The sequence below is a fragment of the Magallana gigas genome, chromosome 2, assembly GCF_963853765.1.
Source record: "Magallana gigas chromosome 2, xbMagGiga1.1, whole genome shotgun sequence".
Lineage (NCBI taxonomy): Eukaryota > Metazoa > Mollusca > Bivalvia > Ostreida > Ostreidae > Magallana > Magallana gigas.
Genome location: NC_088854.1, coordinates 16,008,080 through 16,034,071, shown reverse-complemented (window position 1 = coordinate 16,034,071; position 25,992 = coordinate 16,008,080). Strand labels below are relative to the sequence as shown.

The 25,992-nt window shown below is 32.0% G+C and overlaps 1 protein-coding gene across 16 annotated transcripts in view; it reads right to left on the bottom strand.

The window, feature by feature from the left end:
- Nucleotides 1-20,673, bottom strand: part of LOC105343626 (probable phosphorylase b kinase regulatory subunit alpha) — a 34,374-nt gene extending 13,701 nt beyond the window's left edge. For 11 of the 16 annotated variants that reach the window (XM_011451052.4, XM_011451057.4, XM_011451048.4 and 8 more), the window contains exons 1-20: nucleotides 20,520-20,673; nucleotides 19,178-19,336; nucleotides 17,852-18,068; nucleotides 17,605-17,687; nucleotides 17,221-17,301; nucleotides 16,803-16,901; nucleotides 16,118-16,159; nucleotides 15,789-15,893; nucleotides 15,019-15,072; nucleotides 14,640-14,762; nucleotides 14,396-14,491; nucleotides 13,999-14,106; nucleotides 13,520-13,598; nucleotides 13,147-13,281; nucleotides 12,656-12,765; nucleotides 12,302-12,452; nucleotides 4,687-4,762; nucleotides 4,518-4,597; nucleotides 3,775-3,948; nucleotides 3,448-3,468 (exon numbers count right to left, since the gene is read on the bottom strand). In XM_011451052.4, the coding sequence (XP_011449354.3) occupies nucleotides 3,448-3,468; nucleotides 3,775-3,948; nucleotides 4,518-4,597; nucleotides 4,687-4,762; nucleotides 12,302-12,452; nucleotides 12,656-12,765; nucleotides 13,147-13,281; nucleotides 13,520-13,598; nucleotides 13,999-14,106; nucleotides 14,396-14,491; nucleotides 14,640-14,762; nucleotides 15,019-15,072; nucleotides 15,789-15,893; nucleotides 16,118-16,159; nucleotides 16,803-16,901; nucleotides 17,221-17,301; nucleotides 17,605-17,687; nucleotides 17,852-18,068; nucleotides 19,178-19,336; nucleotides 20,520-20,597 (2,071 nt within the window). In that variant the 5' untranslated portion in view covers nucleotides 20,598-20,673. Of the gene's footprint in view, nucleotides 1-3,447; nucleotides 3,469-3,774; nucleotides 3,949-4,517; nucleotides 4,598-4,686; nucleotides 4,763-8,929; nucleotides 9,075-10,438; nucleotides 10,584-11,330; nucleotides 11,476-12,301; nucleotides 12,453-12,655; nucleotides 12,766-13,146; nucleotides 13,282-13,519; nucleotides 13,599-13,998; nucleotides 14,107-14,395; nucleotides 14,492-14,639; nucleotides 14,763-15,018; nucleotides 15,073-15,788; nucleotides 15,894-16,117; nucleotides 16,160-16,802; nucleotides 16,902-17,220; nucleotides 17,302-17,604; nucleotides 17,688-17,851; nucleotides 18,069-19,177; nucleotides 19,337-20,519 lie in introns of all 16 variants that reach the window. The other 5 variants (XM_011451053.4, XM_011451059.4, XM_011451051.4 and 2 more) reach the window with 4 other exon arrangements.
- Nucleotides 20,674-25,992: the final 5,319 nt, after the last annotated feature.

Below are 25,992 nucleotides of genomic sequence, written 5' to 3'. Positions count from 1 at the left end.
AGGACAATTAATAACACAGTCCGACAACGAGAACCTTACACCAGGTTAGTTAAAGTTTAATACTATGTATAGTTTGTAAACACATTAATTTGGACAGACTACTATGAACATGTAATACATAGTGATAACCCTAGAAATATACTACTGCATATTATAATTTTCAACACATTAAGAACAAATCCCTCTCCAAACATAAACTAAAAGTATTTTTATAAAATGCGAATGCCCCACCTAATGGTACATAGTTCTTTGTATTGAAACATTAAAACATCATGTATCTCTGCACAGGTTTGAGTTTACAGTTATATTTCATGACAGAACAATTTTCCTGTCATTTATATCCATAAATGTATTTGAATTTTATTGAAATACCTTTAGCAGATCTTTTAGACTAAGCTAAATGCAAAATAAGAAATAGTGAATTCAATGTTATAAGAAATGTCAAGGTCTACTGAAATCAATATCATATGCGGAAGGTCAAGGTCTGGTGAAGTCAATGTCAGGACAATTAAAGGTCAAGGTCTGGAGAAGCCAATATCACAAGAATGGTCAAGGTCTGATAAAATTAATTCATGAGAAGGTCAAGGTCTAGGAAGTCAATGTCATGAAGAAGGTTAAGGTTAGAAACTTAAAATACAGATGAATTGCACTCACTTAATTGTTTCATTAAAGTTTGAAGACAAAATCTTTTACAATGTCTTAAAAAATAAGCTTTTTAAAAATTAATATTAAATAAACTAATTACACAAGATCCAACTATTCTTCTTTTCTCAAAGAAAACAAACATACAGAGATACATGTAATAGCCAAGGCCACACCAATATAATTTCTTGTTCGTTTGACCCCACATGCTTGTATTTAAATAAAACTGTACAAATAATATTATTATTAATTTCCCACATCTAAGAAATTATGCGCCGTTTTCTGTTCTATTTCCACTCTTTTTGTTGTATTTTAAATAGTTTCAATTAAAAATCAGAGAGCAGAAATAATATAACCGTCCGCACAAATTTATTTATGTACTGCCTAAAAATCATGCCTAAAAAAAAAAATACTTATTATTTAATCGCATGCCCACTCATACTTTTTTTTCTTGGATGTCTGACGAAAAAGAAATTTTATTGGTGTGGCCCAATGTTTTTATTTGGTTTTGAACAGTTAACACACAAAAATGTCCACATTTATAATGGTAACCTAGGCATACATATTACATATTGAGAGGACAACACAAACAACACGATAACACAAAACAAATTATATACATGTAAGTACTTGATATATAATTTGAAAGCACACATACAATTCAGTTTAGATTGATATAGTTATTGTATGGAATACAACCATGCAATAAAAAGGTACATTTTTCTGTTATTCCTGGGTTATTTTAAAATAACATACTAAATATCTAATGCTTTGGTCTAATGGGTTATTGATCATGCCAAATACTGAATAAAATCATATGAAAAAAAAATTTATTGTATTTTTTTTTCAAAATCTTTACTCTATTTTGTACGAAAGCCCATTGAGCTCATTTTCGTATGTAAAAAAAATATTTTTTTCGCGAATAAACGCGAAACTTTCGCGATATAACGCGTTAGTTTCGCAAATAAACACGAAACTTTCGCGAATAAACGCGTAACTTTCGCGAATGAACGCGAAACTCACGCGATATAACGCGTAACTTTCGCGATATAATGCGAAACTTTCGCGATATAATGCGTAACTTTCGCGATATAATGCGAAACTTTCGCGATATAATGCGAAATTTTCGCGAATAAACGCGTTAGTTTCGCGAATAAACGCGTAAGTTTCGCGAATAAACGCGAAACTATTATATAAATATTGTCATTTCATACAGAACCCATATGTAGAAAAACGATGGAAAACAAACACATCTTAGGTTTTATATAATAAATACTTATTATTCATTATCATTAAAATATCCGTGTTACGTTGATTTATGAAGACAAAATTTCCTTTTTGCATATAGATATTAATAAATCTGATAAAACTTTATCATAACATTTTTATATGTTATATGTCCAAAGTAGATAATAAGTTTGAGCATCATATTACGATTTTCAGTTGTTCGCCGACCCTGTGTTGCAACAGGCATTCATTGATGATCTTTTTCTTATAAAAATTGATATAAATTTTTAACCGTCACAAATCTTTTAAATCTTAGTATTAATTTTTAAATGACATATGTGATAAATTTGGAGGACGAATTTACGTCATCTAGATTTGAACAAAAGCTTGAAAATTTCAATTCACAGCTTGACTTATCTTTCTGATATAAAACTAGACGTTAAGTTATGTTGCAGCGATATAATATATATTATAACGTTTTAAACAATGATATCCTTTAAATTCTAAAAACATACCTAATAAAACGTTTATTTCGAATTAAAATTGTCATAATTAAAATATGTTGCTGCCCCATTTTCAATAATAAAGCGCCCATTAGAATGTTAGAAGCGCGATGCATTATGTTCTTTGAAAATCAGTACTAAGATTTTAAAGATTTCCTACGTTTGAATTTATGTTTATTTGTATAAGGTTAAATCTAATTCATTTACATCTTTATGTAATATTATTTTGTTTTATTTAAATTAATATATTTGTTTTCAGTAATTATTCTTCATAGTGTTTCTTCTATGAAATAACAATATTTATATTTAAGTTTCGCGTTTAATCGCGAAAGTTTTGCGTTTAATCGCGAAAGTTTTGCGTTTATTCACGAAAGATTCGCGTTTATTCGCGAAACTAACGCGTTACATTGCGAAAGTTTCGCGTTACATCGCGAAAGTTTCGCGAAGATTACGCGTAATATCGAGAAAGTTACGCGTTTATTCGCGAAAGTTTTGCATTTATTTGCGAAACTTACGCGTTTAATCGCGAAAGTTTCGCATTTATTTGCAAAAAAAAATATTTTTTTTACCTACGAATATGAGCTCAATGGGCTTTCGTAATTTTGAAATAATTTAAATTTAAAAAAAAAAAAACACTCATGACAGCAATGTTTAATCTCAAGTTGCAAATTGTCAGGATTTTTAAACTAGATATAAAATGTGAAGAGAGAATAAGTTTAAAGAGAATTATCTAAACACTGATTTTCACCTCCTGCAAAAAATTGTGAAATAACCATACTAGCAAATAATAATCCAGACATTACAATTGTGTATCCTTCTGTGTTTTAGCTGTTGTTCTGACTTCACAGGTAGGATAAGTTGGACTCGAAGGGAAACAATACAGCTTCATGTAATTATATCTTAAAAAATTGATCTTGCTTAGCTGACAATACAAGCTAGGTTACTTCCAAAGCACTAAACACCCCCTTTCAACCTTCATATAATATAAATGAAAACTGTTTGTTTCACTTTGAGCCCATGTAATGATGCTGTCTGACTGACATAAAGGCATTCACAAGGTACAGTTCAAACTTACAAGGCGGTGATGGAACTCTCTCTAAAGGGCAAAGTTTAAACATCAGGACACAAAAAAACAAATCATTCAACTATCATATAACCAGAACTTCTAAATTTCCATAGCTTCTCTGAAATTACTAAAATTTAAGCAATAAAACAACCTCTACCCTACAAACTTAAACACAAACACTAGAATCTTCAAAACGTAACACCTTAAAAATTGGTTTCTAATCATAACATAATAAAAGCGAGGGATAACATAACATTTGAAAATCTGCATAACAATGATAAAAAAATTTTCTAATTTTAACAGTTACATCCAGAAGCATGATGAGGGTGACTATACCTTTGGCCTGGGCTGGATCCACCTGGATTGACCTGGATCTCCGGACAATGCCGTGGACTGAGGATTTGGAGTGAGATCTTGGGCGTGTTTTGATTCGACTAGATGATAACAGACGGGGTCTGGTGTCTGGGATTCTGTTGAAGATATCCCCTACAAAGTGCTTCACCTCCTCACCTACAACAAAGCAATTCTATAAATATCAGAAGATTTCACTTCAATTGGAGGAAAAATAATTCCATAACTTTTAACTTACAGTGTCAGTTTAACTTTCGGCTTCAAAACTAAATTACAACAACAGTTATAGCCAAACCCATGGACAAGCAATGCTGATTTGCTATAAGTTTTTATAATAAAATATAAACTCAATGAGAGTGAAACTCATTCTAATGAAAGTGTAAATTATAACTGTGTTTTTAGTAACATACTTTACTGTACACATTTATCACTCTAGATTTTTTATCAGTCACAATTTACCAAAAAAACTGACAAGATGGACAAGTATAAACTCGAGTCTCATCATTCCATTTCCAATACAAAATGACTATCGAATCTGGTGGTTTTACTTATGATGGTCAAGTATGTTGTACAAATTGACAATGCTTCAAAAAAGAAGGAAACTATTCCATTCATTGGCATGTATAAAGGAAAAATTAACTCTACATTCAGAACCTAAAATTACACAGCACTTTTACTCAAACCCTGCAATATCAAGTCTAGTCTATATGCATGCAAAGTTAACATACTGTGAGATGGATCTCGTAGAAAGCTTAGCTTTGTAATACAGGACGTTGTCACAAAGTCAGCCAAATTTCCCAAATGCACTCTGTCAAATAAAACAAATATTGTACAATACTTTCATTGGTCAATTACAGCTGGTGGGTTTGTTGACAATTTTCATTGATTTGAACATGCCTTGTGCCAGCAATGTAGCCGCTCTGTAATTTTTTGATGGTACCAATCAGTGCTCCAGGCGGATTATGTCCCACATCTAAAATGTAAATGGACATGTAAACAAAGAGATCAGAGAAAAAAATTTATTTCGATGCATTTCAATTTTTCAAATGAACTTTCTTTACATTATCTTTAATAATTGGACTTCTTTATTATTTTTGGTCATAACTTCTAATAATTCATTTTAAAAAAGATACCAGCAATTATATGGTAATTCACTTAAAATGCATATTTACCGACAATTACCAATTCATTTATATACAATGGCTAAAAAGCTTTGTACATGTAACATTAACGGTGAGTGTAGCTGAATGTGCCATTACATTTTCTTATTTATAAACCAATCATAAAAAAAAGGCATGACAAAATTGCAAGTGAGTCAAGCTAAAAAGCCCATTGTCTGCATTCATATACAGGGTAAGAAAATAATTTCAAGACATAAAATATACCCATGCATTTCATTATCCATGGAAATATCTTAATTGGTACCCGTATTTCATTAGTGAAAGTACAATCCAATCAAAATAAGTCTTGTAAATCCACTTCTCTATGATACATTTTACAAGATCTGACATCATCCTGTAGGGGGTCACCTAACAGAATGAACGTTTTGGGTATGAATTATATACCTGGTACATTTATAGGCATACAAAATTTAGCCAACCAGATTCTGAGGTGGCCTCATACAAATTATTGTTTTCAATATTTTGTACACTGTATCATAAAGGAGCAAATTTAAAAATGTACTTATTTCAATTAGATTGATGAAAGTATTTCTCAGTATTTCAGCAAGCTTGTTCAGTATGAAAGTTTACAAACTCAATATGCATCAGAGAGTTAAAATTTAGAAGCATATATATATAACTTCATAAGTAAAGTTATGAGTTGAAAAACTTTCAAGAAATTAAATTATTTATAGAGACTGCAGTGTAATTTGTTTTACTTCATTTAACCTCAAGTTTTTAGACTTAGAATTAAAACTATTCTTAAATTCAATACCATGATGTAATATATAAATACCATGATATGACATAGATAGATCACTGCACTACTGACAGGGTGATTTATCGATAAGTAAAATTAATGTTACTTTCATGCCAAGTACTTCTATTTTCAATAATCACAGGGGGTTTACATAAAGGCATCTCTTTAGTATTACCTCTTCAGGTTTTCTTGAATATTTATCGATACTTCTGTTATATTGCATCATCACAAATTTTACTTGAATCCCTACTTGAAGGCTCACTTAAATTCTCTTGTAAATAAACACAAAAGGTTTACTTGAATATATATACTTTATATAATACATGTACATGGTTGACTTGAATGATTATTTTAGATTTCAGTTCAACTGTTAAATCAACAAAAGATTTCCTTAGATGTTACATCTTTATAAATAAATGACTTGAATGTTTACTACCACTGAGGTTTTACTTGAATGCTAACATCTATGGTTATGTAGTATAAAGATAAGACTGGTAAGGGGGATATTGCTTAACACATTGGACAAACTACTGACTTTTGGGCAGTTTTTAGTATGAACATACTACCTGACTAAAAACATAATCAACAAAAGGAAGAAAGAATTCTCACATTTTAAAGCAGGCGAAAATAGCTACCAGTAAATGTTTATATAGTTGTATATGTTTCTAGAAATTGTGAAAGAAAAGAATATAAATTTTTTAACAAAGATGATTTGTATATAACTACATTTTAAATTAAATTAAAGCTGCTTGATATAATTGGACACCATATTTTATGAATGCTGCCAATTAAAGGGTTTTTTTTTTAATTTCAAAAATGTATCAATATACATGCATGCAATACAGTAGTTTTTCCTACCAATTATGCACTATGTCCATAAACAAAAATGATCACCAAAATGGGTTTTAAAACAAAATTCAAACTGTTACAGATGTTTTCCCCTAACTTATAATGATTCATTTGGATGTTGAGACTGATCAGGTATTGCTATCATTAAGCTGAAAAAGAGTGAATAATATTGTTCATTATATATGCATATAATTTCAAAGGAATTTGATTTATGCAATCAGAGGATATGATGCCAAATGGATGATGTTTCCTCTTCACAACAAATGCACTTTTATTTATGGTAAAACAAATAAAAGTACATGTATTTTTTTAATAAATTATTTCTATCTTTGAAAAGAGACAATAACCTTCAGATGTAATATGGTAAAGTGTATAAGTGTATAACTTTCAAAGGAATGTACAGTATTTGTATAAAAACATTATTCAGTACTATGATGGCTAGATTTTTATCAGATCAAGCAGCTTTAATTAACTTAATGAATATAATGAATATTTTTTCGTATTATCTGACTCTTCATTTCCAATTACAAGTCACTGTATATCAGGTACAGGTACAGCTCACAGTGATAAACACCCGAGACATTCAGTCTGCTCAACAGAACGAAATCAATCAAAATCAAATTTATCAATGTCAAAACTAGATAGAGTTAAGATAGAGTTAACTAGAGGTACCAGGGTACTATGAGCAAGCTCACAATTGATGCCCCCCGCTAAGGAAAAATCATAACTCATGTATTTTTTCTATTATTATAGAAAATATTGGATGAATCTATTTCACTGTCCATCTTCTATAAATAACAACTGCTCTATTTTTTAAAACTGTTAATGCTAGTATGAGTACACAAAACAATTTCCAGTACAAGTACTGGAGAGAGAGAGAGAGAGAGAGAGAGAGAGAGAGAGAGAGAGACTCCTTTAAGTTATGCTGATAACAGACATGTATACCTAACTCAATATATCAGATCAGCCCTTTATGGTAAGAACTTTTGATGTCCTTTATATACATGTACCAGGCTGTGTATTTCCAGTCTGAATACAACAAATACGTTTTGTACATACCCATGTGCATCAACTTCCATTACAGTTTATCACACAGATCTTGAAGTTCAAGTATGTTTGTGCAGAAACAATTACTAGTACATGTACTATATATAAATGTATACATATATATATATATGTGTGCATCATCTACGTGCATGCTTTTATACATGAAAAGGGAATATATATAGGTATAATGAGTCTACACTGAACATAAGCTATAACTGGTTTTGCTGATGAATTTACCAATAGGACATTTCTGACGTACAGTAAAAAGCACAAATCTTGAGGGAAACACCAAGTGATTTTATATTTTCTGTTATGAATGTCTGATTATTTGATGCTGTTCTATACATAGTTTATTATTGGCAAGTAGCCCACAAAACATGCACACTGGGTAACCTAAACAGTTCTTGATTACTACATATTTATACTGTACGTTGGAAGGGTTATCACACAAGTACAATTAAATTGCTGCAAGGAGGGTACATTTCTGTTCTCAAAACTTCACTAGTATACATCAATGTCAATACTTCTTTTATTAAACATTTAAATAAATATCTCCAATTATAGCTCAGTTCAGGTATTAGCACATGCATATTACATGTAGTGGTATTACATGTAATATAATATTGCGTGACTTTTGTAAATGGTAATACAGCACTTTGAGTACAATACATGTAACCTAAAGCAATGTACCGGGTAATCAGATTGTAAAAATCACGACATTCATCAAAAAAAAAAATCCTACACTTCATTTAGTCTGCCCTTGCTACTGAAAAAATTAAATTTAATGTTCAATACATGTACTAATGAATACTTAGCCGATTGTGATTTTTAGTTCTCGAGTTTGACTCTATCAATAGTCTTAATCATTATTTTAGGGGGAAATTAGGGGGGGTTTTAAATTGTTTTTTTTTAAACCAAGGCATCACCATATTTACTGATATTTCAAGAGTATTATCTATCTATTACATAAATCTTATAGGCTATTTCATATACATCAAAATGGATGATGCTCTATCTACATGTCAATCAACTACCAGTAGTTAACATTAAAGAGAATGTGATAAACATTATCACTTGATAAGCTATATCGATATTTATCTAGGTATCACTTATTACTGTTTTCATAGTACAGTAAAACCTCATACTAACTAAAAAAACTCTCTTTTTAACAAAACTATTATTTTTTGTAAATGTGCAAAAAATATCTTTATTTTTATGATTCCCCATGAAAACTTCCTTGCATTTTTGACACTAGTGTAATTACCTAGTACATGTATTTTTTTGTTTTTTTGTGATGAACCACTGAAATGTTGGATCCACCTACCGAGCACTGAGCTACTGATTGAGATGGTGACCGTTGGGCGCCCTACTCCAATCCAACTGTTTTTGAGATATGAGATCTCACTACGGAGTATGTCAAATAATAATTTAAGGTCTTGTTGGAAGTAGAATTGTCGGCCATCCATGAACTACAAATAAACAAATATCTAAGCAAGTCAGAAAGAATGCAACCAGATTTGCATCCATTCCGTTTAGTTGTATGAAAAAATAACAGCTTTTCTGCAGTTTCTCCACACGATAATCTCTGGAAAGCAATAATTAAGGCCTTAATTTTTTTACCCAGTGCTATATACAATGTATGATGAGTATGAATATTGTGATCTATTGATACATGTACATGTGGTACTTTCTAGTTGGTTATTTATGAGTTTAGATGTTGATATATAAAATTTGTATACAGAACAGTAATGATACAGTTAGCACTAGTGTAGACTATCTCATACTCTCTACAGATGCACAAATATGGCAAACCTAATAATGGATGTAAATTACATTAGTACCAGTATATAAATTGGCATTTCCGATACATAATTTTCTTTTAAACCAACTTCTATTTACATCTAAAGCTTAAAACTCAAAAAAGAAATAAAATCTTGCAAAATTCACTGAACAAACATGAACAAATTTCATAACATAACTTTACCTAACCTATACATTTCTTCCTTGAAATAAAGACAGAATATCTGGGCTTTTCTGACCAAACTTGGGATATCTATTAAGTTTTAAAAACTAAGGTTAATCATTAATAATTATAAAAAAAGGTTATTAATGCCACCCGACACCATATATCTACTCTAGCTCTGACTGACCTATCAGCTGATCTACAGGGGGTTGTTAGTACCAGGACTATATAACTGTAACTGTATGTATGCACATAGAGGGACTTTATCATCACATCAACTCCACAGACAACAACCAAAGACAACATAGTTATTACTCCGAATGTATAATAAACAAAAATAATTAGAAAAATTCAAGCACAATTAATTGTTGATTTTTTGGCATTTGCTCAAAGAGCTGTGAGAATTCATGCTTATAATGCTGGTATTTTCATTCATATTGACACACTTTGGTACATTTTCTAAATTATAATTCATAAATTGCACTACACATGCCAAAACACTATTCTGGAAGCAAATGCCAAACAGCATATCATAAGTTGCTTGCTTGCTTAGAAGCAGTCTCATTAATTTAAAATCAGATCTTACAATATCAACATGAAAAATGTTATTCATGATCCAATCTAATGCAGATTTTTGCTTCTTTTTTTTTACCTTGATGGCATGATATTTAGTTGAATGCCAAGCAATTGCTGAGTTTGATGCTGAAGAGTAGCGCAATGATTCGGCAATAAACTTGTACATTATCTGTTCAGTATTTGTTTAAAACTAGATTGGATCCCAGTGCTAGAGGAATCTACACCCACATACACAAAGTACACTACTATGTATATATTCTCTGGAATGCAGAAAAGTGTTCAAACTAACCGCACCTAACACAGCTTTTGTGATGGAATAAATGTAGACAGGTCGACCCAGGCTCCTCCAATTACCCGTGAAATAACCCACATCATTCTTAAATTTGTCTATGATAAAGTTGTAGTCAAAAGCTTGATAGAACTGGTGAGGGTCAACATACTGAAAGGATACACATCAATTCAACAGAAATGAGTAAAACATCAAAACTGACAGGTAAGTGTGCTAATTAAGTTAGTAGTTTGTTGGTAACATTATGTAAATCTGGCTTCATCACCTTGAGAGATTCTAGGAGGTTTAAAGTGGCTCTGAATTTATTAGAACAAAGTCATGATCCTAAACAAATCAACATAAATCTCAAAGTGAGTACCAGATTTACATAATCAACACAAATGTGTCTTTCTGTATAACAGCTGGGTTATACTCTGTCAAACGGGTTTAGTAGTAGAATACCAAAACATGTATATACAAATGTACAAAGGTGATGTTAAAATACTAAAACAAAAAACATTCGATCTCTTAGAGAAAAATCTTTCATGGGCTTTACATGAACATAGCATAACTGGAGCTTGTCTAATGAGTGGTACAATGGGAAAGTCAATAAATAAAGGGATGTTGATCATTTTCTAATTTTTAAAATTTCAACTTCTAGGCAGATACTTCAAGACGTTATGACTTGTAGATTTAAAATGGAACATTTTACATTTGTAATGAAATTGCAATTTTTGGTCACGTAGAATGAAAGGAAGCTCTGTAAACTGTACCAGTACCTGCATCCACCAGCATGCGACACAACACAGCTACACATCTAGGACTATAGTAACAGATTGCAAAACAAAGGTTAAAGGTGAATCTCAACCTAGCAGATTCTAGCAGGTGTTTATACTGAACAAGTCGTTAGAGCCAAACCTAGCATCGTATGAGTGATTTGACAGGTGACAGTGGGACGCCCCATCATTCTCCAGGTTTTGGACAGATATTCCAATTCCAGATTGAAAGTAAACAATGCAAAGTCTATGTCCAAGGGGAGGTAATAATTGCTCATGTCCACAAACTAAGTATGGAAAAAAATTAATGAAACTGTATAAAAAGAAAACTATTGGTGGATAGGAAAAATTCATAGCAATATTTGTTAATAGAAAATGGTGTTTTGAGGAAAACGTGTGGTGCTCAAAATCTTTCAATCTGCAAAAAAGTTTTTACTGATATTTATAAAAGCATTGACACCGTGAGTATGTCAAAATAAATTTGATGTGGTCTAATATGTAAATCATAATTATCAAAATGCCTTGTAATGTGATGACATTTTAAATGCAACATTTGCAACAATACAAATCTTAGAACAAAAAGTCATTGGATACTGGTACATAATTACAGTATCTTGTAGTTTTAATCCATTCATATTCTAGCACTGATATTTTCAAGAACACAAGTAAATGTATGCATACTTTTTTAAAGATACTAGTGCTTTTAACATTCATTTCTTTTAGAATAATATTTTCATTCATGTGTATATCTTTAAAGTCCTACAACCACAAATAACTCTAATCTACTTTAGCCAAATTCCATTACGATCGATTCTCTACAAAATGAAAAAGATTCATAAAGAAAATGAACAAATAAAATCCCATGTCATCACTTCTTCAACTGGATGCCCTGCCAAGTTAAGATTCAATTGTCAGTCCATAAGATAGACATTCTCAAAAAAGTTCATTCTGTAAAACTTGCTTCCGAAAAATAGGAAAGGTATGTAATAAAATATGTGCAGAATTTAGTATAACCTGTTAAGGAAATACATTCAAGATGCTGTTAATCATCCCAAAAATGCTGTAAAAACAAGCTTCATTCTGCAAAGAAATCAATTAATCAAACATTGAGACCTAGATAATTAAGATTGGTGGACACTGGAAAAATAAGCAGAGGTCGTCCCAGAGATCCCCAGTAGGATGACAGGAAACCCACGTCATTGGCAAACATGTCCAGCTTTAATAGAGTGTCTTTGGGGAGATAAAACTGATGCTCATCTGCCGTCTGCAAAAAGAGGCTTGCTATTTTTCTTTTGTCTATTAATAATGCTTCCAACGTATATGTATGTCAGAAGATGATCATTTGTATTGCACTAAGATTTCATACTATGATAATCATATCATGACTTTAAGAAATGTTTATAAATAAATATATTGACAAACTGTGGAAATCATGGTTCAATATAATCAGACACAATATAAACCTACCTGAGGTATAAAAGCCAAGATCTGATCCCGGTAAGTGTACAGCTTGCTGGTTGCCAGAAGACCTATTTCATTCTTTGGGCGGCCAGTCAATCCCATTTTCTTGTTTCTCCCTATTTCAACAATATGATTAATTGGGTCTTACACTGAACAGAGAACAGATCAGGAAATTTTGAAGTCAATCAAAATCTGCTTATTTTCAATCACAATGAAAAGTTTAATGGGTTTGATACATGCACTTGTTGTACAGTCAATGATTCACAGTTGTCCTTTTTAAGCAAGTTTGAACTCCATATAAAAATGACTACCCAGGTATATATGTATGCATCCATCTAAGCCTACATTCCCCATTTCAAATGCTTGACAAATTATCAGAACTCGCTAGCATGTAAGGGGACATTATAAAAAAAAACTTTAGATACATTTTTTCCTTGTGGATTGCATTGGCCCTTGTATAACACTGTTTTTAATGATATGAGATAAGGCTGACTCACCCAGTAAGGAGTAGATCTGTGTGAGCACACTTGCGGGGAACACCTGTAGCGGCCGAACCTCCTCCATTGTCTGGACCTTGATGCCATGTTCCCACAGCTTGGACTGGATAAACTCATCCTCAGCCAAAATCACAACTGTAAAGCCAGTTCAATACATAGTTAATTCACTGTATACACATGAATTTATGGTTGTGTATCTCAATATCAAAGTTAGGGTTGTAAGTTAAACAATCTGTTGTGAAATTGTATGCAAGCATTCATCAGCCAGTATACAATGTATTTTGTAGATATGCACAAAATCCTTATAACAGATTATCAACAGTATTGCAAATTTAGTGCAAGCTCTATAACTTAAGTAAAAAAGAAAATGGACCTTGAACAACTATGTCTGGTTTTGGTTCTGAGACCAAGCGACGATTGAGAGGATCCAGTTCCCCAGGAGAAAGGAAGCCCTGAAATTGACATAAACACAACTTACATTGTGAAATTTATTGAGACTACAATTATGGTACAAACCAATTTGTTCATTCTTAGAATGTCATACTGTCAAAGATGTGCCTGTGTATGCATATCATACCAAATGCCTCAATACCACAACATGAGAATAGACTTCACTTAAAATTCTAAAGAGATGTAATTTTTGAAATACTGGTAACTCAATAATTAAAATGAAATTATGCAGTGTTTATATGCTAAAATATCAAACAAATGGCTCAAAATTTATGACTCAAATAAACCAAAAATATAGACTTGATGGTCTTTTCTTAGTTTATGATCATGGTCCTTGATTCAAGTGCAGTGCATTGTGGCAGCAAATGAGGAGAACGTCTTTGATTGAACAGTTTCACTGACCTCTTGGACCAGTTTACTGATGATGTATAGGGACTGTCCCCAGCGGTGAGGAAGTCTTCCTATTGCTTCTCTCTTCTGACTGTTTGGGGTTTTGTATTCTTGCTCAACCTACAAAGAAATGAGGGAAAGTTGTAAAAATATCCATTAAGCTCATTCTTTAGATCACAGATTAAGATATCATAAATTCTGTCATATTGCTTACAAAATATGCACAGCAATAAACAAGAAACATTTACACATATTAACATTGACATGAGGTCAGAAAAGAAACATAATTATTCTCTACTTAAAGCAGCCTTGTCTTAAATATTTTATACATTTTCTGTAACTCTCTTATTTTTAAAAAAGCTCTGCCAAAAAGATGATTAGCTTAAAACTGTAGAAAGAAAATCCAAACCATCTCTTTGTGCACAGCATAGAGTTCCGGCAGCAGATGGATTCCTTCATCTGACTTTATCATCACTGAATCTAACTTCTCTGAGTATTTCTTTACCTAAAACATTTCAAGTTTGTTTAAAAAGTTTTAACTTATTTATCAAAGTAGGTATTCAGAATCAAATGGGTTACAGTGATTAGTGGCAGAAAGAGAGTTGGTACTACATTGTAATTTGAATAAAATCTCATTATCCCTTTAAACAAACCTGTTCCTCTCTTCCATTGAACAAACCATCCAGCACAAACAGAGCAAAGAACATTGGCCACTGGCACTCTATCCTCTCAAACACCTGTAGTTCCCAGGGTTCATAGTGTAAACGGTTCGGGTCCTGTAAAAATATGTGTGTCTGAATACTTGTTGTCATGCAAAGTTAAATTCTGCCTTGTAAAAAAGTATACAATGTACATGTATAAATTCTGAATTGTACATGTGTGCCATGTTTATACATGTACATATTATTATATAAAGTTTTAATTCTGTCTTGGTAGCTAAAAGAAAGGTAATAATACTTAGCTTTTGCTTTATGTTGTGTCATAAAAATATTATGTGGTGTAATGTATCCTCATACACAATAACAAATTTACCTCTCTTGCAGTTTTATATCCATCTCGTAAAAATCTGCTAAAACCATACTTTCCCTGTAAAAAACAAAACAAAACCAGATAGCTTGAGTTCTTTTTCAACTACTGGTATCGGTTACTTCATTTCGTTGCCTGTTCATCAACTAAAATTTTTTTTATTACATAATTATATACATGTATAAATGTTTTGATGATATGAGGATTTATACAGTTACACTTACCACTGATACAACGATACATGAGCAAATGCTTTTTCAATTTTTCAAAATATCCCAGCTTTATATATCATTTACTTTTAGTTCACACACTTAATATGAAAGTACAAAGATGGCGGAAGACTCTTAAGCTTTCAAAACTGTTACGAAGCTAATCTAGACTGTGGAAAACTTTCCGAATACCTGTTTGTGACAGAAATAGTTTACACAAGGCTAAAGTTATATGTTAACTGTGCAATGCTCGATCATTTCAAATATATTGAAATCAATATGGATATGCGGTAAAACACTGACAAATTGAATAAATTGATATGTATCATAATGCATCTCATGTATCGTGATAATTAAGTACCGAATCGGCTAAGTACAGTATCCTCCCAGTGCTAATTTACGTATCATCATGTATATAAAGATACACTGGTTAATGTATTCAAAGGCAAGTTTGAAAGTAAAAGTAGAATATTCGAGTCAGTGCATAAAAATATAAAGAGTATCTATGTACAATAACTGACACAACACTCCCATTCTGTGGGAAGTCATCAAACTGTACAGGCATACCTCTAGTTTGGTGACAATTGAATCTCTGGTTTCTTCAACTTTTTCACCATCATCCACAGCAAAAGCTGGGAAGCTGATCACAGTCAGTAAGGCAGCATCTATCTCCTACAAGAATTAAATATATTCACTTTGGAATCATGACAGTTTCTCTTTTTGAGGGGGCAATTTTCAAGGACTGTTAAAGTCTAAGAAGTTAAGCAAAGTTGAAATTTTATTTACAGAAAATTCATTTAATTGAACCCTTGTTCAATACAAAAGAGAAACCACAAAATGAGAAAATCAATTTGAATTTTGTTTTATGTTATACATAAAAATACAAAGATTCTTACTTTTGAGTTTGATTCTCTGGGTAGCATAGAAAGAAGAATAGCCTGCAAATATACAAACATACCAGGTACTATGAACTGAATTTATCTGCTGTAATATTCATGCATTACTTTTTGATAATTAAATTGCAAAACATGTAAAGGTGGCTAGCACTGCAACTAGCCAAATCACCACATGCTATTAATGCATATACTGTGGAATCATAAGAATTTGTGGTGGCTTAATTTTCGTGGTATTTGTGGGTAGTCCTAACCTATGAATTTACATCCTCGAAAAGAACATATTGTGAAAGATTAAGTTTTCCTTCTGAAATTGAAAACTGACGCACCAACAAAATTATATCTACATGAAAAAACAAAATCACACAACCCATGAAAATTGGCCCTAACGAAAATTAAATGAATCCGCGGTACCACAAAACTCATTTAACAACAGAAACATGATGCACGTAAAGACATACCTGTAAATCAAATTTTGAATGATTCAAAAAATGAATATGTAGCCTTAAGAGCATAATAGAGAATTTCTTATGAGGATTCAAAGTCCTCTCTGTTTTATTGACAGTATTCAAATGTACAAATAAAGACTTAATTCAAAGATAGCTTCATGACCCAATAATCTTTGGGCCAAGAATTTCTGAAGTTGTGTTGATAATTTAAGGACATGAAAATATTCAATCATGGTTACCTGACACTGTTGAGCTTCGTCTGGTAGAACGTGGACCACTGACAAAGGTCCGCCACGGGCTCCAAACAGGTCCAGTTCGTTGATTGCCTCCAGTGCTGCCTAAAAAATAATTCAAAATTCTCTTAGCTTTTTATGCTACGACAAGGAACAAATACCTGGGACATCTGGTGTGCTCAAGGTTTTTTTTTAAATTCTGGGAAAAAGAATTACACTCCATGGACAGAATTAATATAACACCTCTGATAATTTTGTGTTGATGCAGAAATAATGCATTGAGGAATTTTTCTGTATATACTTTACCTACAATCAGTGTTCCTTTATAAGACTATCACATACCTTACCCAGTACACTCTAGTTTTCCTTACATTATTAGCATAAACACAGTTATCTGTTATGAAAGCTCTACTATACCACACACCTTTGCCATCCCAATAGAGCTCGAGTTCAGTTCTGGAAGTCCATGATTGGTTTTGTCTCCTCTCTCCCATATACCATAATCCTATATGTGAGAGAAAAAATATCATTACACACAATAGAAGATAATTAACAGCTTCGATAACATGCAAATGATTTCGTGATTCCACAGGATTATATCAAATTGCAGGAATATAAAATTGCGAGCACCAAACTTTCATTATAATTAATACAGTTCGTACGAATCTGAAAAATGAAAGCGAGATTTTAAAATCCACAAGAGGAGTTTTTTGCAATTTAATGTGGATATTATATGTAATTCCTCACATTAATTAGGAATCTACAGTATTATAGATTAAGAGTTGTGTATACATAAAAAAAAACCTACTGGTGTTCTATATGCTGTTTCGATGTAAAATATCAAATTCTGTACAAAGGACACTTCATCTAAAGTGAATATGATTTGAAGACCTGAAATATAAATAAAATTTTATTTTAATCATTATTAACATGCACATTTAAATGCAAGCGAAAATAAACCTTCAGACTCGATCAAACAAATTACACTTAAAAGGAAAATAAAGTATTTGATAAAGTCAGCAATTCAATTTATTTTGAAAATATTGATTAATTACCTGATGCTGTCATTTGAGCCAGTGACAATATATACAGAGAAGTGGCGTCGATTTGTAGGTGACCCCAAGCCTGGTCTCCCACTACTGTTTTACCGGTCTTACTACAGTACTTAGCATGCAGAGAATCATTCACGTGCTGTGTGTGCTTAAACCTTTCCAACTTCTCCACCTGGGACATCATACAGCGAAGTAAACCTCTCATCAACTTCACAACAGACTGTTAGAAATTCAAAGAATAAATTCAATGATAAGGACATTCATACACATACTGAAACGAGTAAAAATGAATCCATTCTCATTAACAATTGATTCTAGCAAAAATTGGCAATCCAAAAATACCTTACAGAGTTAGAATATAAAGTTCATAAAAGCGAAATCCCACGATAGCAAAATAGGAGAGTGAATGCAAGTAATTGTTACACAAACAAATCATAAAGGAAGACAGACCAAATTCATTTCTATTATAGTGATTTTCACAAAAATTTTATACAAGTTAGAGTAATTAAAGATGTACCAATTGAAAATAAGTCAGAAATTAACATATAAAAATCAAACTAGATTTTTAATAGAGACCATTTTAAAAATTATTTTACATGTATTACATCTCTATTTCAATTGAATATAGTGGTCAAAAGTTTTCTTGTAAGAGAAAAAATGATGTTTATAAAATTCTGCGAATAGATTTTCTATCAAAACTAAAATATGATACAGTGTACTTATATGATGATTTTTAATATAAAATATTATCAAAAAATGACCATGCCATCGATTTTGTTTTTTTTGAGGAAGCATGTCAAAGTGCAGTGTGTCGTTATTTTACTTCAATTTTCATATAAGTACTGAGCAAACTCTATGAAAAAGGTTTTATATGTCATCAATTTAACGTTGATTTATGAAACCAAACAACTATTGGAGAATACTACACATTTTTTATGAAAAAAAACTTCAAAACTTAAGCACAGTGATGGTTTAATTATTTTTTAACTACTAGCTGGCAGAAACTCTGTTGACTTATCTATGCAGCTAGATAAGATAAATAACTTGAGCTAATATTAAACTCAATACAGAACTATGCGTGTAAAATAATGTTGAAAATTGTATTTTAGCATTTTAGATTATACAATATAAGCCTCTACAAGCAGCATGTAAAGTATGTATTGATGATGTAGAAAAGCTAAATATTGTGTCATATATGCAATTTTTTACCAACTTTGACATAACATTAAGAATTTAATGTTCGGAACAATCACTCCTTAAAGATGTTCAATATTAATGCTCAAAGCAAATTAGGTCTGTCATCCTTTATACCAACAATTGCAAATTTACCTGTTCCAATTCATATGCTTTGGCCCTGTCTTCATCCAAATCAGCTGTTTTTCTGTAGGCCAGTGCCAAGGCCCATACTGATAAAACAGCGTAGACATTGTCTCGTACCCATGCATGGCTGTTTTCTTCACTGGCAGGTAGTAAACCTGTTACTGGATTCTGTGAAGTACATAAAAATTATTGTTTTTTATCTCAATAGATTTATTTGAGAGGTTAATCTGAAAATGTGTGCATATCATAATCAAACTTTCATCAAACATAATACTGAAGAAAGAAGGTTGCATATTTATATAACCAGGGATGTGATTGACAAATGAAAAACAATGAAATCAGTCAGAGGTCTGCACTGATTTTATGAAAGACCATTTTATTTTAAGCTTTCAAATCCAAGTAATTCACCATTTCTGTGGAAAAATTACATCCATGTTTAACTTTTGCTTAAGTACAGTAAACAACACCAAACTAACACTGAATTCAATTGTTTTTCATTAATATTTATCTGTGTCCATTGAGACAGAGTACATGAGTTTAAGTAGAAGGAATGATCATATATTAATACATGTACAATGAAAATATATGGCTGGACTGGGAATCGAACTTGGGACCCATGCAACCGTAGTCAGGAGCTCTACTAAGCTACCCAGCCCGATATCCATGGTCCATATTGCCCCTACTAATACATATGTATGTTATATACAATGTACTGTAATGTTACTGTGGTAGAGTCAGGTATACGACATTCCTACTAGTTCTGGCTAGTGAATTAACCCTTTAGTTCAATAGGTAGAGTGCTGGACTAGCGTGCCAGAGGACCCGGGTTCAAACCCCAGCAGAGGCAATAAGTGTTTCTGTTACATTTGGTGCCCACGTTGGGATCTGGGTATTCTCTGGCGGGTGAGTGAGATTGTCTCTAGTACTTCACCCCATAGGTGCTGGCACTCCAGGAGAGTCGGGATGCCTCTTTCCTTGGAGGGGGGCATATGGGATTCCTACTAGCTCTGGCTAGTGGGTTCACCCTTTAGCACGACCGGTAGAGTGCTGGACTGGCATGCCAGAGGACCCGGGTTCAAACCCCAGCAGAGGCAATAAGTGTCTCTGTTACATTACATTAGGAATATTATACACTATCACAGAAGTAAAAACTTTAAAATATAAGTTTTTGTGTATGTATTATCTAAATCATTTATAGTGAGAATATTATAACATCTACCATATTACAATTACATTGAAATTATTACCCAAAATGGCAAATACATGAATATTTGGGTATCAAAACATTTTCTCATGCAAATACAAAACAGGAAGATGTCCATCAAACCCCCAAAATGGATGGTAAATTTACCTGGTATTTTAGAATGGTTTTATTTAGTAACCTCTGGTAGTAGTCTAAGCGAACACCAGAATTGCTCCGATTCCTCATTCTGTCAGTCTCCTCAAGATTCTCATCTCGTCATGCAAAGGTGAAGGTCAATAAATAAATTAACTCATACATAGAATCACATAATAACATCATATTGATTTAACAGTCAATTACAAGAAACTTAATTTGCCTTCAGGTGCAATAAATAAATACTAAAGAAGTGCATACTCAGTCAAAAGAGGACGGAACACACCCGAAAACAACTCGAATTATATCTTGCACAAGTTAACCTGAGCAATCCTTGGAGGACAAACCCACACAGACAGTCAGATTGTTTTGGACGAGGATTCGATAAAAGTATCTTATTTTATAACAATGTTACTTTATATGTATATATTTATTTTATTCTATGTTTATTTTAAAGTAATATTTCTGTCAAAGTTCTTCTGAGAAGAAAATGCAAAGGTTTGAAAAAAAAAAAACGCAATTTAGTTTGAATTTTCTCGATTGCATAATTGTTTTTTTTTTCATACTATAAAAGAAGCATTGCAGTTACTTTGAAAATTAAAATTTTTCAATCAAAAGATAACATATGTTTTTATAACTAATGATAGGATTTTTTAAAGGGGGACCAACCAACACTTACTGTTTATGAATGCCACAGACTGTCAGAAACTGGAAACCATACTGGCGTGCGACCAGAGGCGAGTTCAACAGAGCGAGCGCTCGCGATCGCTCGCGATCGCTCGCCAAAATTTGTATTGCGGGTATAGGGAATTTTGGCGAGCGCTCGTGAGCGCTTGCTTTGTTGAACTCGCCTCAGTTTTTGTCGAATACCATTTCTTGCCAGTACATTGTGACGTCATTTTATCAACACATAAAATTATATACGAATAATGATGTCACAATGTACTGGCGATTTTAATTTCAATAAAAATTAATGATGTTCAAATCAATTATAATTGAAAATCAGTCAATTGTTAGCGCATTCTAAGCACTCAATCATAAAAGGCTTCATTACAATTAAATGGTTGAGTTTTTTTTCCAAACCCATATCATAAACAGAATATTCTAAAAGCGAACTATGTAAACCTTCAATGAGAAAGAACACACGAAAACGAAAACATATTTTGAAAGAGTTCTTTTTTTTACTGAAACTGAAAACCGACGCTTCCACGAAATAACATCAAATGTAATAAATTTAATCAGAGTTTAATCACAACATTTCCTTTTGTGAGGTTGGGACTACATGTAATTTCCTAAAACGGGCTATAATAGCCTTTTTGGGGTATAATATATACTGTGGTTTCATTAATATTCAAGGGTATCAATTTTCGTGGATAAAGTGAAAATTACAGTTTCAAGAAATCCACGAAAATTGGTATTCAACGAATATTGATGAAACCCAGTATGTACTATCCCAAATGAGATTTATAAAAACAGTGAAAAACTATTTTTGACAAAAATTTGGTTTATCCCACTATTGGTAGATTCTAAACATCTTGTAGATCAATATCATAAACTGTAGGTTCACAGAAAAACTTGCTAACCAAAGTTGTTATATTTTGTGTATGTTTATGCAGATATGTGAATACTAATATACCGTACCCCATTAGGGCTATTATAACCCAAACATGCGATTGATACTAACGTTTCTGTTTCTATTAATTTTCAGATGGGTCGTCAGTTTCATAATATGAAACCCAATGCTGTTGGGTTTGTGGAATATAATCTCTCACCTTTTGAACAGAGAGCCTTTGGTGGTTTGTTTTCGATGAAATCATTTGGAAATGCAGCCATCCGACATGGCAAAAATATTTGGATGGTTCTTCGTAAGTGACTTTTTTTGGCAAATATATGTTTTATTTTATTAGATTCATATTATGAGTTAGTGTATATCTGATTGACAAAAGTGTTACCATAGAGGTTGGTTTGATAAGCATATACTGGTTTTTTATAGCCATAAATTGCAGGAAATAAATGCAAAGGTATTGAACTTGAAACTCCTTTAGATTTATAAATGGTTACCTGTTAACTTATCAATTTTATGTACTACGCTAATTAAAATACGAGGAAATATCATTACTCTGTAAAGTACATGAAAGAGTTAAGGATATAAAATGTAACTACGAGGGTCAATCAAAAAATTCGAAGACAATGTCTCTGTCTGTCATATGTTTTTCATAATAGTCATAACTTACAAATTAATTTATGCACCAAACATTTTATTGATATACGAAGTTTCATTCCATTTGATGAAAAGGTATTTTTCTTATCCGATTGTAAAAAGAACATGTTTTGTCACCACGGCGCACGGTAAGGTCGAAAAAATAACGTCAAGAAGACAAACATACAGTTGATAGAAATACAAAATCTTTATATCAGCCTTAGTCTGTAATGCTTTTCACCATACAATTGAAATTGGCACTATTTCACCTGACATCTAAATCTAATTTGTTCACACTAGTTCGAGATTCATAAGTTAGTTCCTTGAAGTTTTTAATTTTTTTTTACTGCATGTCTCTTCCTTTACTGTAAATAAGGCCCTGAAGTCAGGTGACATTGTTTATTCTTTTGACCAAATATTTACAGATATTCTGCTCTCATTTGTACTTTTGATGTTCAAAATACAAATACACATGTACCACCACCCCAAAAAATGTAATACAATTAAACACAAACGTGAAGATAATTTTTTGACTTATATTTTCCACCTTTGAAATTTCAAAGTTTGTTTAGGCTTTTCCCTAAGTTAAATCCATACTTTTTATACTTTTCGTTGCACAGTAACGTCCGGCGCTGTCAATATCTTTAGTCAATTTAAAAGAGGACTATCCGTCTTTAGTTACTGATATCTGTTCAACAAAACTATATATTCTGTCATTATTTGATACATTAAATATCATGACAATTCTTAATTCAAGGTTTCAGTATTATTTGGTTTTAAGCCCAATTTATAGAGATATTACTTTCAACATAATATGGTTTATTGTTAACATAATACAAATTTTGAACTTTTTATATTTCAAATTGTTTGAAACTAAATTTAATATTGATATGACGTTAAGTAACATATCTATGGCAAAAGTCTTCGTATTCTTGGATTGACCCTCGTACATGTAGATTAAAAGCTGTTTAAACTTCATTATTATGTAAGGAATCTCTTGAGGAGTTTTGATTACAGTTTGAAAGGAAGCATGTCTGTGCAACATAAAAGTATATCTAAGTTCATATTGCTATGTTAGGCTAATAGCATGTTAAGATAATTTTACTCTTATATACAAAATAAAGAGAATGTGTACATATCATGATGTATTGTTTTATTCACCAATCAATGGCCCTCTACTCTAGGGGCATGCTTAATTTAAAATATATGTAAAAAAGCATCTTATAAGAAGTTAATCATTTTCTAGCATGGCTTGATGATTAAGTTTTTAATGTTATGAATTAAGCTGGTTAAATTGAATTTTAATGATCCGAAGTGCAGTATAACTGTAAATTCATGATGCATATCTGCGTTATATGGATGTCAAAATTAATATTTTTTTTTATTTGTTGGAATAGATAAATAAATTATTCAAATGATTGTTGAAAACAGTTAACCATCTATTATTCGCAGCAACTTTATTTCGCAATTTACCGGAGATGAACTGGTTCGCAGCGACTTATTTTTGCGACAATAAAAATTGGTTAACAGTAATTTATTTGAGATGTAATTTGCTTTGTCTGTGTGTTCTACGGTAGAGTTATTTATTCTTACTTTAACCCGTTGACAAATAGGACAAACAGTTTTTAGTCTAGTTGAATCTATTCCATCATATTGTCATTGCTATTTTATGAATTGATATGCAAATTTTTGTTTCATTCAGCTTTCATTGGTTACTACAAGTGGGCAGAGTACTGTTTCTGGTCAGTGGAGCAAGGTCACAGAAAGAAGAACTTGCCAGAGTATGAGGCTTATTATGCCGGTCTGAATGAGGAGAAAAAATAAACACTGTGTATCACTCTTAATTAACAATGAGATGTGTAATTTTTCTTTCTGGTTACAACTTACAAACATGATGAATAAATTTTACTATGTCTGATGCTTTTTTTTTATTTTGGAAATCATCAACATGCTTTCATGGTGTAAAATGACAGAAAAGTCCCCCCCCCCCAAAAAAAAAAAAAACACACACACAAAAAAAGACGAACAGAAACGAACAAACAGAGACAAAATAAATATATCGGTTTTCGGGCACCACTGCAATAGGTCAGATTATTAGATTATATTATAAGAATTGAGTCATTCCTCTTTGCAAATCTTGGCGTTATGTAACCCCGTTTCAAGAAAAGAAGACGAAAGCTTAAAAATACGCCTTTTTCAATGGCAAGCTGATTAAAATATAAATTTTATGCTGCAAATTAATTTTTAAACCATGACTAATAATGTTTTCAAAATTAAAAAAATGATTTTTAAACATTTTTTTATTATTGATTTTAAAAAATTGAGTCAAAATTGGGTATTTTTACGAATGTATTTTAGTGCAATTCATTTATTTGTGAAGTGGAGGATATTTACTTATCATGGATGAGAGGGTGTTCGAATCCGACGAGGTGTATTTTTCTTTTTAAAACATTACTTGCAATTTTTTTTTTTTTTTTGCGAAATATTCATATTTTGCCTTCTAAACAAGAGCTTGGACTTTTGGCAGTACGTGACAAACTTCGATATGATGAAGGCGGGGTCTGCTCATGCTTAACTGTCCATTCATTGGTTAATAGATATGAATACATTGAGAGCAATGACACTTGTCCGACTAATCTCAGCGAGAATCGTTGAGACTGAAAATTTTTTACGGAAAAGACGCTCGTCAAAATTTTCAGTCTCGACGAATCTCGCTGAGATTATTGTCCATCTTCAGTTGAATCAGCGTCGATTTCACATGATGGAGCAGTACGAAATATTTTTCTGGCTTTTTTAACGATTTTGATACTTTACTTGACAGGTTTTCCTAGCAAGTAAAATATCAAAATCGTTAAAAAAGCCAGGAAAACTTCAGATATTTCGGACTAATAATGGAACCGTCCTTTCCGATTTTGACAGTCTATCAATATTAATGAGCTTCTCTTGGCGAACTGGAAGAAAGGGGGGGGGGTCAATATATGACAGCTTGTTTTGATGAGCAAACTAGATAGTAACATCCCATCCAAAGTCTTGTTAAAACGATTCTATAGATTGTTTTGAAAAATAATTTAAATCCGAGAGATTATGACCAAAATACCGATAGATGTTTAAAACCCGTAATGTCAAAAGTTACCATCTTTGGCACCGAGGTCATATTAAACATGCTGTACTGTGTAGCAAAAAAAGAAGAAGAAAGAATTGAAAAGTAAAGAAGGCGAACATTAAGATCATACAATGTATAAGTATCTTTGACGCAAGAGAGGAACATATTATGTAACGCTGCAACAT